Below are 19,739 nucleotides of genomic sequence, written 5' to 3'. Positions count from 1 at the left end.
TAATGACGAGACATCTCTACAACAAATATGAGAACGACTTATAAAGAGGAAACGGCACCGAAATTAAATGTAACAAATTTTAGTAGGTATTAATACTGTATTAATACTGTATTAATAAAGCATATTTTTGTATATATATACGTCTATTATTGAAATAAATCTAATACACGTTCCTCGAACATCCTAATATAAGAAAGGCACATGAGCCGGAAATCAATTACTTGTTGGCATTTTGCTAGATTCATTTTAAATCTCGATCTTCAAAAACGTTTTTTTCATTTCCTGTAAAATTTGAGATTTGGTTCGTACGCCCTTCTGATATGACGCCCTCGATATGTTGTAAAAATATGTGTAACCTCATTAGGCGATCACCCCTATTTCAATTTTTTTTTTGCAAATTTTGTTGAAATTTTTTCATCACGGTAGGTAGTTCTCTATGTGGGCCTATAAATCATCCCCTAAAAACTGAACTGACTTCCAAGTATTTCTTTAAATAAAAGACTAGCGTTGCCAGCAATGAGTAAATGAAATTAACTAAAATGTAAAGTAAATGGTACTTATTTAGGAAAAACGCATTGGTAGCAAATTTTTTAGATTTACATTTTTTAAATTGATTAGACAGGGAACTAATAAATTTAGAAAAAAATATGCAATTATGATCTAAGCTGTTTGTATTATATTTTTATGCACTATAATTCAAATGTGTGAACCATAACATAAAAATTACGAGTATAACGGCATTAAAAGAGTTCATTTTAATGTTGTGAGAAGTTATGGTGTACTTCAACCTAGTTTAAATACATTTTGATATGCTGCAACATGCTGAAACCGCCAGAAAAGTTAGATTTAAGGTAAGATTCTCACTGAATATTAAATGAATTGGATATTATTTATGAAATAGTTGTGAACATTCACAAGAGAAAAGTACTGATGCAGAAAAGTATCGCTAAAATCTGATGGCTACAAAAAAGTGTTTATTTCAGTATTTTTGCACTGACACTGGCAAAGCTATGCAGATCAGACTGACTAATATTAGATTAAAAAAGTTAGGTTCGATCAGATTAAGTTTAGTTTAATATAAACCATATACAGTAGGTTCTTGAGAAACCAGGACACTCCTTTAAAATATTTCTGGGATGCATGACTTGAAAAATCACTAGAGTTTTTTTGGCTATACAGAGTGTCCACAAATTTCACCCATAACGCTTGACCGCATATTCAGGACGATAAATAAAAACAATCTATGAAAAAATTTTGAAATTCAGGATGCAATTCAATGGGAATTTGACGAGTGCCTTACTCGATAGAGGGTATTTATCATGACCTTTTCCCACCTAGCAATCGTTGTCCGGTGACTTCAGACAGGGATTCTGTTGTATCTTTACATTCTGTTCGCAACAATTCAGAATCGTAGAACCTCTAGGTAAGGACCACAGAGATCGCCGCAAAACTTTTCTCTAGTACATTCATTTGAACCTTTTTCCCTAGTTTATTCACCATGTACAAACTACATTCAGAAAGCCGCAATGTGTTAAAAAAATTCATACAAATCGTGCTTCTCAAAAAACGTATAGGAGTCTCCTAATTCTTAATAGACCACGCTATATATTTAGAAAATTATTATTGCCTAATTGTAATTTATTCTTCAAAATATCTGATGAAATTGTGCATTTATGTATTATACTTGGCATCTATTATTTTTATACTGTACAAATATAATAAAATACCTAATCAGTTGCTAGTATATTCTTGTATATAAATTTATTAAATATTTGTTTACGTACTACGCAAATATATTACTTAACAATCGTAATTATTTAGATTTTTATATAGGAAAATATTACTTGATTATTCATTATTTAAAACTTTTACATTCTTAACAATCAAATATTGCTGACTAATATTTTTTATTTTATAATACAAAATCAGGGACTTGGAAGTATTTGGTTTTCAACATCATGTTTTATCAATGTTGATTGAAATTATTTAAAAAATATACAACGTCTTTAAAAGTTAAGTTATAACTTACCAATTACTGGTGTGCAGAGCCTGAAGGCGTCTCCCGTGTAACGATCTGGACAAGAACATACAGGTACGTGATTGGTGACTGTACATAGAGCATTGAAACCGCATGTTCCTGGACATGGATCCTGACATTTGTTGCTGATACAAGCTCTATTCATTGGACAATCCGCGTTAGACAAACACTCTGGTCTGCAAATTTCATAAGGATTGCCGTGGTATTCCGGTAAACATTCGCAGGCAGCATAGTCATTTTCCACGCGGCAATGAGCGTTTGGTCCACACGGTGAGGGGTTGCATGGGTCTTTCCGTGATGGTGGTGTAGGAGGAGCAGCTGTCAAAGATATGGATATTAGAGAAAACATTCTCACGATTTAGTGGTATTTGTGTGTAAGCCATACATCATAGTGAGTTTTTATGTTAGAAGGCAGTGTTGTCTAAGTTAGTCAATACATACAAAGGAAAACATCTTACGTGGTTGAGGCGTGCAAATAGTGAAAGGATCTCCAATGTAACTATCTACACACATACAGTTTGGAATGTGGTTTACTACAAGACAACGAGCATTCAGTCCGCAAGATCCTGGGCAGGGGTCTCTACACTTTTGATTGATACATGCTAGGGATTTAGTACAGTCACTGTTGGTAATACATTCTGGACGACAGTTGGGTGGAGCGCCAATATAGTTGTCGACACAACTACATTTTGTTGTACCGACAGGGGTTGGTTCACATAGAGCGTTGGGGCCGCATGGGGAAGGTACGCAAGGATTTTCAGCCGGTTTTGGTTCTGGTGGCTTGTCTACATTATAAAACATTTTATTATTCGCGGTCGCATATAATTCGTTCGTACACCTACCGATTACGACCTGGCACCTCACGAATGGATCTCCGGTGTGTTTAACTGGGCAGGTGCAAATGGGGTTGTGGTTAACCACCTGGCACAAAGCCCTTAATCCGCAGGTGCCGAGGCATGGGTCAATACATTTTTGGTTCACGCAAGCGGTTGCAAGGGAACACTCGGAGCTAGATACGCATTCAGGTCTGCAAGTAGGCGGGCTACCTATGTAACCTTGCAAGCAAGAACAGACCGCCTGATTGTTAATTTCCCTACACTGGCTGTTGGGCCCGCAAGGTGAGGGATGGCAGGGATTCTGAGGCGGAGGAGCTAAATAAAAACCACAATTTGATTTTGCATCTTTCTGATAACAATGATACTTACTCTCTATTTTGGCGCAAAACAAGAACGCATCACCGGAGTAACCCTGCAAACAAGAACAAGAAGGATAATGATTGAATACATTACACTCAGCATTTTGACCGCAAGTGCCGGGACAAGGGTCCCTACACTTCTGATTTATGCAGGCTCTGTCACGAGGACAATCCGAGTTCAATACACATTCAGGCCTACACTCTCTGTAAGGATCTCCCTGGTATTCTGGGTAGCAACTACATGTACCATTATCGCAACGAGCATTTGAACCACAAGGGTTCGGGTAGCAAGGATTCGTTATTGTAGGTACTAAAACAAATTGTAATGTTATAAAAAATTAAGTACACTATTTATTAACGTTGCTTACAAGGCGGTGGAGGTTTAGGAATGCAGGAAACAAATGCATCTCCAGCGTAACCTGTAGGACACACACATATTGGGTTATGGTTTCTTACTTCACAGAGCGCTGCGATGCCGCAAGATCCTGGACAAGGATCTTTGCATTTCTCATTGATACAAGCCAAACTACTGGGACATTCAGAATTTATCGTACATTCTGGTTTACAATTTGGAGGGCTTCCGATATAGTTGCGTAAACAAGAACAAGATGGCGTTCCGCCTATATCTCTACATTGACTGTAAGGGCCGCATGGTGACGGAACGCAAGGATTTGGAGAAGGTTTCGGTTGTTCTGGAGGCGCTAAAAGTTGAAGGTGATTATTGTAGTGTAATTGAAATTAATATTATAGTCTTACGTGGAATTTTGTAGCACCGAGTGAAGGGATCTCCGGTGTGTTCTGCGGAACAACTACAAATAGGGCTGTGGTTTATTACTTCACATCTCGCATTAAGGCCACACGTTCCAGGACAGGGATCGACACATTTCTGATTAAAACAAGCTCTATTTTGTGCGCATTCGGAACTGATTGTGCACTCTGGTCTACAACCAGGTGGGCTACCGATGTAATTAGGCAGGCAGGAACATACCGCTTGCTCATTCACTTCACGGCACTGGCTATTTGGTCCACATGGAGATGGTTGACATGGATTTGTTGGAATCTCAACAGCTAATAGAAAGAGGATTAGCGTAATACATGAATTTTATTTGATGTGAAAACAACTTACGTTCTGTGTCTGGAGGTATTACATTGCAGAATCTGAATGGATCTCCAGTATAGCCATAGAGACAGGAGCAAGACGGTAAGTGGTTAATAACTTGACAATTCGCATTTTGTCCGCATGTGCCGGGACAAGGATCAGCGCACTTGTTGTTAATGCAAGCCCTGTTCGATGGACAATCGGAGTTCAAGACACATTCAGGTCTGCATCCCTCATAAGGATTTCCAATGTATTCAGGTAGACAAATACAAGAACCGGCATTGTTTCGTTCCTTGCAAACGGCATTAGCCCCACACGGTGAGGGGAAGCATGGATTGATCTGATCGTCTGGTGGGGGTTTCGGAATTTCAAATACCGTACAATGCTGGAATGGATTACCCGAATATCCCGGTGTACATGCACAATTGGGTGTGTGCGAAACGACTCTACATTCCGCATTCAATCCACATATGCCAGGGCAAGGGTCTTTGCATTTTTGGTTGATACAAGCCAAATGATTCGCACATTCGCTATTGCTAATACATTCTGGTCGGCAGTTGGGTGGCGCTCCTATGAACTCGGGAAGACAAGAGCAAGATGGAGAACCGTTTATATCTCTGCACTGAGCATTGGGGCCACAAGGGGACGGTTCGCAAGGACTCGTTGGCTTGGGAACTTCTAGTACTTGTTGGCATCGGATGAAGGGATCTCCTGTGTATCTTGCAGGGCAACTGCATATGGGGTTATGGTTAACTACCTGGCAACGGCTGTTTATTCCGCAAGTGCCCGGACAAGGATCGATACACTTCTGGTTCAGGCATGCTCTGTCAAGTGAACATTCTGTACTGCTAACACATTCAGGTCTGCATGTTGGTGGACTGCCTATGTAGCCGGGTACACAAGAACATACTGCTTGACTATTTATGTCCCTACATTGACTGTTGGGGCCACAAGGTGATGGGTTGCATGGATTTTTGGGCAGTGGTTCTAAAAATTATAAGTTTTATTATATTCAATTTTATTTTTTAATCGAATGTAATGTATTACCTGGTATCAGTGAACATATAAGGAAAGCGTTACCAGTATATCCCTGTATACAAGAACAGGAGGGAATGTGATTTACAACCGCGCATTCTGCGTTTTGACCACACAGTCCTGGACAAGGATCGACGCATTTATTTCTGACACACGCTTTGTTTCTGGGGCAATCTGAGTTTAATACACATTCAGGTCTGCAACCTCTGTAAGGATCTCCATGATATTCTGGCAAACAGGTGCACTCTCCGTTATTACATTGCGCATTGGGACCACACGGGGAGGGATTACAAAGATCTCTTTCTTTTTCTGGCACAGGCAGCGGTTTAGGAGTACAATAAGTGAATGGATCCCCTGTGTATCCTTCAGGGCAAGTACAGACAGGTACGTGACTTATTACGCTGCAATATGCCCCAGCGCCACAGGAACCGGGACAAGGGTCTCTACATTTCTCACGAATGCAAGCGAGGTTGCTTGAACATTCAGGGTTGATTGTGCATTCAGGTCTACAGTTCGGCGGAGCTCCGATGTAATTCTCAATACATGAACAAGATGGTGCACCGTTTATATCTTGACATACAGAGTGGGGCCCGCAGGGTGATGGTACGCATGGATTAGGTGTGATGGTTGGAGTAGGTTCTGGAGGTGGCGCTAAAATAGAAGATTGTTAATATTCGCGCTTATGATGGATGTATTTTGTTGACTTACGTGGTACCGGGTAGCATCTTGTAAATGGATCTCCGGTATATCTCACTTGGCAACTACATATTGGACTGTGATTTATGGTTTCACAGTTGGCGTTAATGCCACATGTGCCCGGACAAGGATCTACACACTTTTGATTTATACAGGCTTTGTTTGAACTACATTCTGAGCTAACTGTACATTCCGGTCTACAACTGGGGGGGCTACCGATATACTCAGGTAAACAAGAGCAAACTGCTTGGTTGTTTACTTCACGGCACTGACTATTTGGTCCACAAGGACTGGGCTGGCAAGGATTGGTGGGCTCAGGAGCTAAAATAAAGTATAGAGTAGTTTTCAAGTTTCATTTAAAAGAATGAAAAACCTTACTTTCAACTGGTTTCGGATTACAGTATCTGAATGGATCGCCGGTATAACCAGGGATGCAAGTACATGATGGCAAGTGACTGATCACTTGACACTCGGCGTTTTGACCGCACGTACCCGGACATGGATCTACACATTTACTGCTTACGCATGCTTTGTTTGAAGGACAATCTGAGTTTAGAACACATTCTGGTCTGCAACCTTCGTAAGGATTTCCTAAGTAATCCTGGATGCACGTACAGGATCCTGCACCGTTTTGTTGTCTACATATGGCATTTGCTCCACAAGGAGATGGGAAACACGGGTTAACATACTCAGGTTTAATGATCTCTGGCTTAAGACAGGAAACAAACGGATCCCCAACATAACCTTGGATACATACACAATTGGGAGTGTGGCTCACAACACGACATTCCGCGTTTTCAGTACAAATTCCTGGGCAAGGATCTCTGCATTTTTGGTTGATGCAAGCCAAATGATTAGCGCATTCGCTATTACTGACACACTCTGGTCTACAGTTTGGTGGAGATCCGATAAATTCTTGCAGGCAAGAACAAGATGGTGCCCCGTTAATCTCTCTACATTGAGAATTTGGGCCGCAAGGTGAAGGTTGACATGGGTTTGTTGGAGGAACAGATGGTTCTTCTGAAATTCAGTAAATGTTAACTCTTTATATAAAAAAATGATTAAGCATATCATCGATGTCCGTCACAAAGTAGAACATACCTGACGGGAAACATCTGGTGAATGGGTCACCGGTGTACTTAGATGGGCAGCTGCAAATAGGGTTGTGATTTACAGTTTGACATCTTGCATTTAAACCGCAGGTGCCAGGACAAGGGTCGATACATTTCTGATTTATACAAGCTTGACTTAAAGAGCATTCAGTGCTGGTAACGCATTCAGGTCGGCAAGTTGGAGGACTGCCTATGAAACCGGGGACGCAAGAGCAAACTGCTTGGTTATTGATGTCTCTACACTGACTGTTGGGGCCACACGGGCTGGGTTGGCACGGATTTGTAGGGATTTGGTCTACAAATAAATACCAGGTGAAACGATGTTTATTTTTTAATTATTTATTATTTTCTTTTGCAGGGTTTAACTTTAAGTGATTTTTATTTTTGGGGTAATAGCTCTTGTTGTCGGAATACTAATCTGGAATAATTTTTTTTAAATCAAATATATACTCTAGTTACTAATTTCGATAAACTAATTTATGTTTTAGAATGTTTGTTGTTTTATAAAATGTACATAATTAAAAAATACCAGTCTGATAGATTTGAAATATTTTAAAAAATCATAATAGAAAGTGTTTGTTGCTATTCTTGAAAGCAGTGTTTAGTTTGCGCATCACAATGACCTCTGACATTGGCCTAGTTTAGGCGAACTACATGATATCAATCATACCCAACAACATACCCCACCAAGCAATGCTCTGCACTGCACTGGCGAAGCGGCAAAGCTAGGTGAACCCGTGTACCATACAAAAAAATTATTTACGACCTAGTGGAGCAATACAGGTTTGCTTTGATGACTAGCGCGCCGCCGTCAATTCTACATCAGGCAGACCAGTTTACCAATACCGAACTCGCCGAATTGCTATTCGACTATAAATTACGAGATACATCATGGTCAAAGCATAGGACATCGTAACAACTATACAGTGTTGTGTTTTATGAAGTTTAATTTTATAGTAAAATTTAAAGTGGTATTTAGAAAAGTGTCTTGTGTAGTATAAGTGTATAATTTTATAAAGTTATTTATTTCAGCGTTTAGTGTTGGTACAGTGTAAAATTTCTGTGTTTAAGGTTACATTAGCCTGTCCAGCGGCAACGTATGAAGATTACAAAAAAGGTTATAAAAAAATTTGTTTTCATGACAGAATTTGAAAGAAAACATACTTATGATATCAAAGGTAGCCTCCCTAAAATATAACCCCATTCAAAGTTATGCCCTGTACTTCAGTCAATATTTACCTGGAATCTTGGTACAGAGAACAAATGCATTTCCTTGATACCCCTCCAAGCAAGTGCATGTCGGAATATGGTTTATCGTAGCGCACAGAGCATTTTGACCACAAGTTCCAGGACATGGATCTTTGCATTTGTTATTAATGCAAGCTAGATTGCGAGAGCAATCGTTGTTTAGGACACACTCTGGTCTGCAACCTGCGTAAGGATCGCCTTGGAATTCAGGCAAACAGGTACATACTCCATTATCACACTGGGCGTTGGGGCCGCATGGTGATGGGTTGCAAAGGTCTTCTATTTGTGGCTCTGTAACTGGAGGTTTAGGTTGGCAATAACTGAATGGATCCCCTGTGTACCCTTCGGGGCAAGTGCACATTGGAGTGTGATTTACAACGCTACAACGCGCTAACGATCCACATGAACCAGGACATGGGTCTCTGCATTTCTCTCTAATACAGGCCAAGTTGCTTAGACATTCAGAGTTAATTGTACATTCTGGTCGACAGTTCGGCGGGCTTCCAACATAATTCTCCAGACAGGAGCATGAGGGGGAACCGCCTACATCTCTACACTGACTGTTTGGTCCGCACGGGGATGGTATGCATGGATTTCTTACTTCTGGTATAGGAGTTGGGGGTGGTGCTAAAATAAGCGATGTTAATTAAAATTTTGATATATATTTTTTACGATTTGTTCTTACGAGGGATAGGATAACATCTGGTAAATGGATCTCCTGTGCTGCCTGATTTACAGCTACAAATAGGGCTGTGATTGATGACTTGACATTCGGCACTAAGGCCACACGTTCCAGGACAGGGATCGACACATTTTTGATTAAGACAAGCCTTATTCTGTGCACACTCAGAGCTGACGGTACATTCAGGGCGACAACCAGGAGGACTACCGATATAATTAGGCAGACATGAACATACTGCTTGCCCATTTAATTCACGACATTGACTGTTTGCTCCGCAAGGTGACGGCTGACAAGGCTTAGGTTCTGGTTCGGCTAAAAATTAAAATTAGTAATTTTCTACTTACATAAAAGCAATATACTTACGTTTTTTAGTAGGTGGTAAATTACAAAATCGGAACGGATCTCCAGTGTAACCTGGAACACAAGTACAGGATGGCAAGTGATTAATTACTTGACATTCCGCGTTTTGTCCACAAGTTCCTGGACAGGGATCCACACATTTATTTCTTACGCAAGCTTTATTTGATGGACAATCAGAATTGAGCGTACATTCAGGCCTGCATCCTTCATAAGGGTTTCCTATATAGTCCAAGATGCAAGTACAAGCACCTGCTCCGTTGCGTTCCCTACACTCTGCATTTGCACCGCATGGAGAAGGTACACAAGGTGTCGGCTTTTCTGCAATAGTTGCTTGTTCCACAATTTGTTGACATTGGATAAATGGATCTCCGATATAACCAGCTATACACACACAGTTTGGAGTATGACTAACTACTCTACATTCGGCATTCTGACCACAGGTTCCGGGACAAGGATCTTTACATTTCTGATTTATGCACGCCAAGTGGTTAGCACATTCGCTGTTACTGACACATTCAGGTCTACAATTAGGTGGTGAACCGATAAATTCTGGCAAGCAAGAACAGGAAGGCGCATCTCCGATCTCTCTACATTGGGAATTAGGACCACAAGGTGATGGTTGACATGGATTGGATGGAAGTTCCGGTGGATATTCAACTAAAACAAATGAAAATTAACGCATTGTCGGTATGGAGAATTTAAAAAATTACTTATTGGTGTGCATCTAGTGAAGGGATCTCCAGTTTGTCCTGGTGGACAGCTACATATAGGATTGTGATTCACCACTTGACAATTGGCGCTTAAACCACAGGTTCCTGGACATGGATCGATACACTTCTGATTTAAGCAAGCCCGATTTAAGGCACACTCTGAGCTGGAAACACATTCAGGCCTACAAGTTGGTGGACTTCCAATAAAACCGGGAACACAAGAACATACGGCTTGTCCATTTATTTCCCTACACTGACTATTCGGACCGCATGGAGTTGGACTGCAGGGGTTTTTAGGTATTTCCTCTGAAAAATGGTTTGATAGAAACACGATTTCTACACCTCATTCACAAAGCTTACCCGGTATTTTGGTACAGAGAACAAAGGCATTACCAATATAACCTTGAATGCAAGTGCAAGTTGGAATATGATTAAGCACCACACACTCCGCATTTTGCCCGCATGTTCCTGGACATGGATCAATACATTTATTTCTAACACACGCTTTGTCTCTCGGACAGTCATTGTTCAATACACATTCCGGTCTACAGCCTCGGTAAGGATCTCCCTGATATTCTGGAAGGCACGTACATATCCCATTGTCGCATTGCGCATTGGCACCACATGGAGAAGGATCACATGGATCTTCTTTTTGAGGTTCTATTACTGGTGGCTTCGGCTGACAATATGTAAACGGATCTCCGGTGTAACCCTCGATACATGTACAAATAGGAGTATGATTTATTACACTGCATACTGCTGCGGTGCCGCAAGAACCTGGGCATGGATCTCTACACTTTTCTTGCATGCAAGCTAAATTACTTGGACACTCAGAATTGATAGTACATTCCGGCCTACAATTTGGTGGATTTCCTATGTAATTTGGTAAACAAGAGCAAGATGGGACGTTGCCTATATCTCTACATTGACTGTTAGGACCGCAAGGAGATGGCACGCAAGGGTTGGCTATTGGCTCAACTGGAACATGCGGAGGAGGTATAGGATAGCACCTCGTAAATGGATCTCCTGTATAAGATATCTGACAGCTGCATACAGGACTGTGATTGATTGTTTTGCAGTCTGCGTTGAGGCCGCAAGTTCCCGGACAAGGATCAACACACTTTTGATTGATACAGGCCCTATTCTGTGGGCACTCAGAGCTGACGGTACATTCTGGTCTGCAGCCTGGGGGACTTCCAATATATTCTGGTAAACATGAGCAAACAGCTTGTTGGTTAACCTCGCGACATTGACTGTTTGGCCCACATGGTGAAGGTTGACAAGGATTTTCTGGCGGCAGTGGAACATCTTTCACAACTAAAATTATATATTTTCAGATATGTATACTTATTAAGCTTTTGTTTACTAGTCTTACCTACTAAACTACAATACCGGAATGGATCCCCTGTATATCCGGGTACACAAGTACAAGATGGCAAGTGGTTGATTACTTGGCATTCAGCGTTTTGACCGCACGTGCCGGGACATGGATCTACACATTTATTCCTCACACATGCCTTATTTGATGGACAATCTGAGTTTAGAACACATTCAGGTCGGCAACCTTCGTAAGGGTTTCCTATATATTCCGGTAAACATACACAAGAACCGGCTCCGTTACGTTCTCTACATTCTGCATTTGATCCACATGGGGAAGGAAGGCAGGGGGTTGGTCTTTCCGTCGGGATTGTTACACCTAATTTATTAAAGAACATATATTTCTTTCAACTTCACACATACTAATGTATATACTTACTTTGTACATTGCATATCGCGAAAGGATCTCCGATATAACCAGATATACATACACAGTTGGGCGTGTGACTGACCACTTTACATTCGGCATTCTGACCACAGACACCTGGACATGGGTCTCTACATTTTTGGTTGATACATGCCAAATGATTGGGACATTCGCTGTTACTAATACACTCTGGTTTACAGTTTGGTGGAGAACCGATGAAGTCTGGTAGGCAAGAGCAAGATGGGGAATCCCCAACTGCTTTGCATTGAGAATTTGGACCGCAAGGTGACGGTTGACAAGGATTTAATATCAGTGGAGGCTCCTCGACTGCAATAATTTTACATTATTGTCTAATTATTTGGAATAATCACTATTCTTACCAATCGGTTGACATCTGACAAATGGATCACCTGAATATCTGGGACGACAGCTACAAATCGGATTGTGATTTACTACTTGACAAAGGGCGTTGATACCGCATGTACCAGGGCAAGGATCGATACACTTTTGATTTACGCAAGCCTCGCTTAGAGAACATTCCGAGCTGGTAATACACTCTGGTCTGCATGTCGGTGGACTGCCTATAAAGCCGGGCACACAAGAACATACAGCCTGCCCATTTATTTCTCTACATTGACTGTTTGGTCCACAAGGGGATGGACTGCAGGGATTCTTAGGCTGTTCTTCTGGTATTTTACTGCAGAGAACAAAAGCATTTCCGATATATCCTTGGATACACGAGCACATAGGGATATGGTTGATGACCGAGCACTCTGCGTTTTGACCACAAGTTCCAGGACACGGATCTTTGCATTTGCTGTTAATGCAAGACCTGTCTCTTGGACAATCACTGTTTAATACACATTCAGGCCTACAACCTCTGTAAGGATCTCCTCGATATTCCGGAAGGCATGTACAAACTCCGTCGTCGCATTGTGCATTTGGTCCACAAGGTGATGGGTTGCATTTGTCAACTACAGCTTCCGTTACAGGTGGTTTCAGTACACAGTTGGTAAATGGATCTCCTGTGTATGCTTCAAGGCAGGAACAGATTGGTGTGTGATTAATAACGTCACATTTAGCATTGAAACCACAGGATCCTGGACAAGGATCTGTACATTTTTGACGTATACAGGCCAAGTTACTGGAGCAGTCTGAATTAACTGTACATTCTGGTCGGCAGTTTGGTGGGTTTCCAAAGTAACTTGTCAAGCAAGAACATGATGGGGCTCCACCTATGTCACGGCATTCAGAATTCGGTCCACAAGGAGAAGGTACGCAAGGGTTTTTCGCAGGCGGTGGTGTATCGGGAGGTGGAACTAAAATATATTTTTCTTAGGGCTAGTCTTTATACACATTTATATTTTCTTACCTGGTATTGGATAACATCTGGTAAATGGATCTCCTGTAAATCTAGGAGAACAACTACAAATCGGGCTGTGATTTATCACTTCGCACTTAGCATTTAGGCCACAAGAGCCTGGACAAGGATCCGCACATTTTTGATTTATACAAGCCTTGTCGCGTGAACATTCAGAGCTAACTACGCATTCAGGTCTACATTCTGGAGGGTTACCGATGTAATTTGGCAAGCAAGAACAAACTGCTTGTTCATTAACTTCCCTGCATTGACTGTTAGGGCCGCATGGTGATGGCTGGCAAGGTTGTGTATTTTTCGGTGGGGCTGATTAAAAAAATCATGTAAAAGATATGGTAAAACAGTAATATAATCAGTTTCTTACGTTCTGGGATAGGTGGCGGTTGGCTACAATATGTGAAGGGGTCTCCAGTGTATCCTGGTATGCAAGTGCAAGAGGGCAAGTGATTGATTACTTGGCAATTAGCGTTCTGACCGCAGGTTCCAGGACAAGGGTCCTGGCATTTATTTCTAATGCATGCTTTATTGGAGGGGCAGTCAGAATTGAGGACACATTCAGGACGACAGCCTTCGTAAGGATTACCGATATACTCGGGCAAACAAGTACACGAACCAGCATTATTTTGTTCCTTGCAAACGGCGTTTGCTCCACATGGTGATGGATTACAGGGTTGGACGATATCAGGAGGAGGAGCTGAAATTTAAAACATTTTGGGAAAAATTGCAGAATATATTTTCTAGCAGCTTTAAGCCAATGATGGATTAGTTTTGCGTTGTGTTTGTTATTGTTGAGCAGTTAATAAAAGGTTAAGATATACGTAGTTTCTTACATGGTGGTAGTGAACAGTAGGCGAAGGGGTCCCCGATATAACCTGACAGACACACGCAGTTAGGTGTGTGACTTATAACACGGCAGTCCGCATTTTGTCCACATGTACCCGGACAAGGATCTCTACATTTCTGATTAATACATGCCAGGTGATTGGCACATTCGCTATTGCTAACACATTCAGGTCTACAGTTTGGCGGGGTACCAATAAATTCTGCCAAACAAGAGCAAGATGGCTGATCTCCAACCACCCTACACTCTGCATTAGGACCGCAGGGGGATGGTTCGCAGGGTTTAGCAGGTATTACTACTGGTTCCGCTATAAAGTAACACAATGAATATCCAAAGAGTGGCGAAAGTTTTGTGACTTACATAATATAGGTAAGCATCGAACGAAAGGATCGCCGCTCTGTCTAGGGGGGCAACTACATATTGGATTGTGGTTGACCACTTGACATTGAGCACCAATGCCACACGTTCCGGGGCAAGGATCGATACATTTTTGGTTAACACAGGCCCGATTGAGAGAACATTCTGAACTACTAACGCACTCTGGTCTACAAGCAGGTGGACTGCCGATAAAACCAGGTACACAAGAACAAACTGCCTGGCTATTTACTTCCCTACACTGACTGTTGGGGCCACAGGGGCTTGGAATACATGGATTTGTGACTAAGGGAGCTAAAATAAAAAATTGTTTCTCTTTAAACTTATCAAAACTTTGAAGATCGTTTAAACTTGTAATTGTAAATATATAACGTTTTGGGGCGAAAGAGTAAGGTAAAAAAGTACCTTGTATTTTGGAGCAAAGTACAAAGGCATTGCCTTCATAGCCTGGAATGCACGTGCATATTGGTATATGATTCATAACGGAACATTCGGCATTTTGTCCACATGTTCCAGGACAAGGATCGACACATTTATTACGAATACATGCCTTATCTCTAGGGCAATCGTTATTTAAAACGCATTCAGGTCTGCAACCGGCATAAGGATCTCCGTGATACTCGGGAATACAACTACAAATACCTTCTTTGCACACAGTGTTTGGACCACAAGGTGATGGATCGCAAGGATCCTTTTCAACAGGTTGTACCGCTAAAATTATAAAATGAGAATATATTTTAATGGTTTGTTTTTGGTATGGAAATAATTTTTGAAAGCAGGGTGTCCAGAATTGCACACACCAAACTTTTTTTGGAGGGAGAATATCTCAAAATAAGAAAAAATTTCATATAAGCGTGGGTCGTAGAAAGCTTTATTTTTGAGATAAAAAGTGAAATTAAAAAAATCACGTTTATTTTAATATTTCTTAAACCTCTTAAATTGGATAAGTGCATTTCATTTCAGTTGGTGCTTCTAAAAAAATATCTTCTATTTTATTCGAAAAATGAGCCATTTTGACTCTTTTTATTAAAATAGTTTACTACACATTTAATAAATTGAAATAATAAATAATAAAATTATTCATTTAATTAGAAACCTTCAGAAGAAAAAAACAATCATTGGCACAGAAATTTTAAATTTTTTGAAAAATATTACCCCAGAAAATTTAAAGTTCCTATAACAATATTTTTTTTTTAACATTTCATTATATTATATTTAAAATTTAGTTTCTTCCAAAATATTCTCATATTTTTTTATGAAACAAATAGTTTTAAAAGTTGTTATTGATTTACTCAACTGTCAATTTTCAATTAAAAAAATATTACTCAAAAATGGCTTATTTTCTGTAAAGTAATAATGACATATGAGTTCCTGGAAACAGCAACGTTAATTAAATGCACTGTAAAAAACATGTGAATGTATCAAGGTTTATTTTTGTTAAACTATTTTTGCCTAACCTAAATTTTCACGGAAGAAAGCAGAGAAATAAAGAATAATAAAAAATACACAATCACACGTATTTCAATTACAGTTAACATTTCGAAAAATTAGTCTTTTTTTATTATCGAAACATTAACAGTAATGATGTTTCTTATTTAATTATATTTAAAAAAAAAGAAAGGTCATTACAAGATTTTCTAACGAAAAAAGACTATTTTTCAAAATGTTAACTGTAACTGAGGTACGCGGGACAGTGACGTATAGTTTATTTTTCTATTTTTTGTCAGCGTGAGATTTTTGACTAAGCAAAAATGGTTAAAAAACCCTCGACTCTAAAAGAATGTCACAAATAAATAACTTCAGACAATATTTGAGGAGATATTTGAATAATTATGATTCATTTTTTTAAACAACACTGTATCCAGAAAATAAAATGTTCTGCAACCTGTTGTTTATATGAACCTTTTCCTTAGTCTGAGTTATTTTACGACCAAGCAAAGTTGGGCGTATGCAATACGGCTCACTCTGTATATAAAGTATTTAACATACATGTTGGAGGTTTAAGTTGGCAGTAACTAAACGGATCTCCAGTGTATCCTTCAGGGCAAGTACAGATTGGAGTATGATTTATTACACTACAATGTGCACCAGCACCGCAAGAACCCGGACATGGATCTCGACATTTTTCTCGAATGCAAGCCATATTGCTGGAGCATTCCGGATTAATCACACACTCTGGTCTACAATTAGGTGGACTACCAATGAATGTCGGTAAGCAAGAGCAAGACGGAGAGCCATTAATATCCCTACATTCACTATTCGCTCCGCAAGGAGAAGGTACGCATGGGTTTCTATACGGTTCTGGCAACGGTTGTTGTGGTGGAGCTGTAATAAATATGTTATGATGGACGAACTGCGGTCGTTATTAAAATCTATCTTACGTGGCACAGGGAAACATCTCGTAAATGGATCTCCTGTATAACTCGACCTGCAACTACATATGGGACTGTGATTGATGACTTGGCATTCAGAATTTAAACCGCACGTTCCGGGGCAAGGATCAATACATTTCTGATTGATACATGCTTTATTTTGAGCACACTCAGAGCTGACAGTACACTCTGGGCGACATCCAGGTGGACTGCCGATATAGGTCGGCAAGCAAGAACAGACAGCTTGATTATTTACTTCGCGACACTGACTGTTTGGCCCACAAGGCGATGGGTTGCACGGATTTACAGGAGGAGCTGGAGCTGTAAGAAAATTGTGCATAATAAATTAAGCTTTTTATAGTTTGTTTACTGCTTACTGTCTGGCAAGGGTAAATTGCAAAACCTAAACGGATCGCCTGTGTATCCAATTGTACAAGTACATGATGGCAAATGATTTATTACGTGACATTCCGCATTTTGTCCGCAGGTACCAGGACAAGGATCCTTACATTTGTTATTGATACAAGCTTTATTAGACGGACAGTCGGAATTTAAAGTACATTCTGGGCGGCAACCCTCGTAAGGATTTCCAATGTAATCGGGCAGACAAGTACATGACCCTGCTCTGTTTAGTTCTTTGCACTGAGCATTTGCACCGCAAGGAGATGGAGAACATGGAGCAATTATTTCATCTCTAGGTGGAGCTACAATAAAATATAAGGATATTAAAGGTGATTTAAATGTGTTTAGAAATCAGCTTACGTGGTGGTGGCAGACATTGGATGAAGGGATTGCCAGTATAACCCGAAATACAAACACAATTTGGTGTGTGGCTAACGACTCTACATTCGGCGCTTTGTCCGCAAACTCCTGGACAAGGATCTTTACATTTCTGATTAATACAGGCCAAGTGATTTGAGCATTCACTGTTCGTAACACATTCTGGTCTGCAGTTGGGGGGAGACCCAATAAAATCTTGAAGGCATGAACAGGAGGGAGAGTCATTGATTTCTTTACATTGAGCGTTAGGTCCGCAAGGAGACGGATTGCATGGATGCGTTGGAGTCGGTGGTACATCCGCTTCTAAAATTGGATAATCGTTAGACAAATTGTAAATTTGAAAATTGACGTACATACGTATTGGCAAACATCTTGTGAAGGGATCCCCGCTAAGTTTTGCTGGACAGCTGCATATGGGGTTGTGATTTACAACTTGACATAAGGCGTTAATACCACAAGTCCCCGGACATGGATCGATACATTTTTGATTCAAACATGCCTGACTTAGAGAACACTCGGAACTCGTCACACACTCAGGCCTACAAGCAGGTGGACTACCGATGAAACCAGGAACACAAGAACATACCGCCCGACTATTCACTTCCCTACATTGACTATTAGGACCACAAGGTGTGGGACTACATGGATGTGTAATGACTTGAGCAGGTATCTTGTTACACACAACAAATGCATTTCCAACATAACCTACTAAGCAAGTACAGGAAGGAATATGGTTGATGACAGAACATTCCGCATTTTGCCCACAAGTTCCGGGACATGGATCCACACATTTGTTCCTTATGCAAGCCTTGTCTCTGGGACAATCATTGTTAAGAACGCATTCGGGCCTGCAACCTCTATAAGGATCGCCATGATATTCTGGCAGGCAAGTACATATGCCATCATTGCATTGCGCATTAGGCCCACAAGGTGACGGATTGCAAGGATCTTGAACAACGGGTTCTGTAACTGGAGGTTTAGGTTGACAGTAACTGAATGGATCTCCAGTGAATCCTACAGGGCAACTACAGATAGGAGTATGGTTTATTACGTTGCAAAGTGCGCTCGATCCGCAAGATCCTGGACAAGGGTCTTTACATCTTTGATTGATGCAGGCGTAGTTACTGGAACACTCTGAATTGATGGTACATTCAGGCCTGCAACTTGGAGGACTGCCAAAGTAATTTGGTAGACAGGCGCAGGAATGAGATCCTTGGCGGTTAGAGCAGAGCGCATTTGGACCACAGGGGGACGGAACACATGGGTCTCGCACAGGTTCCGTGTATAATATGGGTGGAGGGGCTGAAATATTATTATAATATTAACACTCACCTAGTGTAATGTCCGTGGACTATATTAATAAAAATATTTTTATACAGGGTGTAACTTTAAGTGGGTGGTCACTCTTTTAGGGGGTGGTGGTATGTGCGGGTGAGATATAACCTAAAAAGCATATGTCACATTTTAAATGCCATTGTTACTCAGTTCCTACTGAAGCAAAGTTTTTCTATTTACCATCATCTGCTACATCATAGCACCCATGCTATTTCTAAACTGTTTATTGGCTTGTTTCAGTGAGTCTTCAAAGATGGCAGCACTCTACAGGATTTTTAACAAGTTGCTTCAATTGTTTAGGTCATTATATTAACATTTCATAAAAATTATGACAAATTTCTTTTAGTTTATCGGTTTGTGAGAAAGTGCTTGTAATACTGCAAGTAATTTTGTGACTTTCTACATGAAGTGTTAGGTTTTACTGGATTTGAGTTTAATTTTATAATTGTAAAATTGAAAGTGGTATTTAATGAAGTGTAAGTGTATAATCTTATAAAGTTATTTTTGTAAGTATTTCTAGTAGGATCGTTGCAAAGTAGAGCAAAAAGTTGTCGGTCTTTTATCAAAGGAAAATCCTGTCATCATTTTTAGGAGGCGTAAGATGAACCATTTCAAATTTAAAATGAAAATGAATGTAAAATCTGAAATACCCTTGCATACGCACTATGTTCTGGTAGTAGCTGTAGTCGCCCAGGTGCATCGAGTGTATGAAGTGGTCGGTTATACGTCAAATACTAAC

General features: G+C 40.4%; 1 protein-coding gene across 1 annotated transcript in view; it reads right to left on the bottom strand.

Annotated features, from left to right (window-relative positions):
* LOC108904997 overlaps nt 1-19,739 on the bottom strand; it is an 84,882-nt gene that overhangs the window by 16,866 nt on the left and 48,277 nt on the right. The window contains exons 56-84 of the mRNA XM_018707749.2: nt 18,023-18,967; nt 17,648-17,968; nt 17,263-17,589; nt 16,895-17,206; nt 16,503-16,838; nt 14,919-15,224; nt 14,499-14,807; nt 14,128-14,445; nt 13,662-13,991; nt 13,292-13,603; nt 12,300-13,238; nt 11,932-12,246; nt 11,551-11,871; nt 10,536-11,492; nt 10,176-10,481; nt 9,469-10,122; nt 9,109-9,417; nt 8,415-9,050; nt 7,165-7,470; nt 6,442-7,083; nt 6,076-6,384; nt 5,380-6,018; nt 4,360-5,319; nt 3,990-4,301; nt 3,602-3,934; nt 3,244-3,543; nt 2,881-3,189; nt 2,497-2,823; nt 2,030-2,356 (exon numbers count right to left, since the gene is read on the bottom strand). Coding sequence (XP_018563265.2) covers nt 2,030-2,356; nt 2,497-2,823; nt 2,881-3,189; nt 3,244-3,543; nt 3,602-3,934; nt 3,990-4,301; nt 4,360-5,319; nt 5,380-6,018; nt 6,076-6,384; nt 6,442-7,083; nt 7,165-7,470; nt 8,415-9,050; nt 9,109-9,417; nt 9,469-10,122; nt 10,176-10,481; nt 10,536-11,492; nt 11,551-11,871; nt 11,932-12,246; nt 12,300-13,238; nt 13,292-13,603; nt 13,662-13,991; nt 14,128-14,445; nt 14,499-14,807; nt 14,919-15,224; nt 16,503-16,838; nt 16,895-17,206; nt 17,263-17,589; nt 17,648-17,968; nt 18,023-18,967 — 13,017 coding nt within the window. The remainder of the gene's footprint in view (nt 1-2,029; nt 2,357-2,496; nt 2,824-2,880; nt 3,190-3,243; nt 3,544-3,601; nt 3,935-3,989; nt 4,302-4,359; nt 5,320-5,379; nt 6,019-6,075; nt 6,385-6,441; nt 7,084-7,164; nt 7,471-8,414; nt 9,051-9,108; nt 9,418-9,468; nt 10,123-10,175; nt 10,482-10,535; nt 11,493-11,550; nt 11,872-11,931; nt 12,247-12,299; nt 13,239-13,291; nt 13,604-13,661; nt 13,992-14,127; nt 14,446-14,498; nt 14,808-14,918; nt 15,225-16,502; nt 16,839-16,894; nt 17,207-17,262; nt 17,590-17,647; nt 17,969-18,022; nt 18,968-19,739) is intronic.

The sequence above is a fragment of the Anoplophora glabripennis genome, unplaced genomic scaffold (assembly GCF_000390285.2).
Source record: "Anoplophora glabripennis isolate ALB-LARVAE unplaced genomic scaffold, Agla_2.0 scaffold73, whole genome shotgun sequence".
Classification (NCBI taxonomy): domain Eukaryota; kingdom Metazoa; phylum Arthropoda; class Insecta; order Coleoptera; family Cerambycidae; genus Anoplophora; species Anoplophora glabripennis.
The sequence above is the reverse complement of the archived record's forward strand: the minus strand, read 5'-3'. Positions and strand labels throughout refer to the sequence as shown.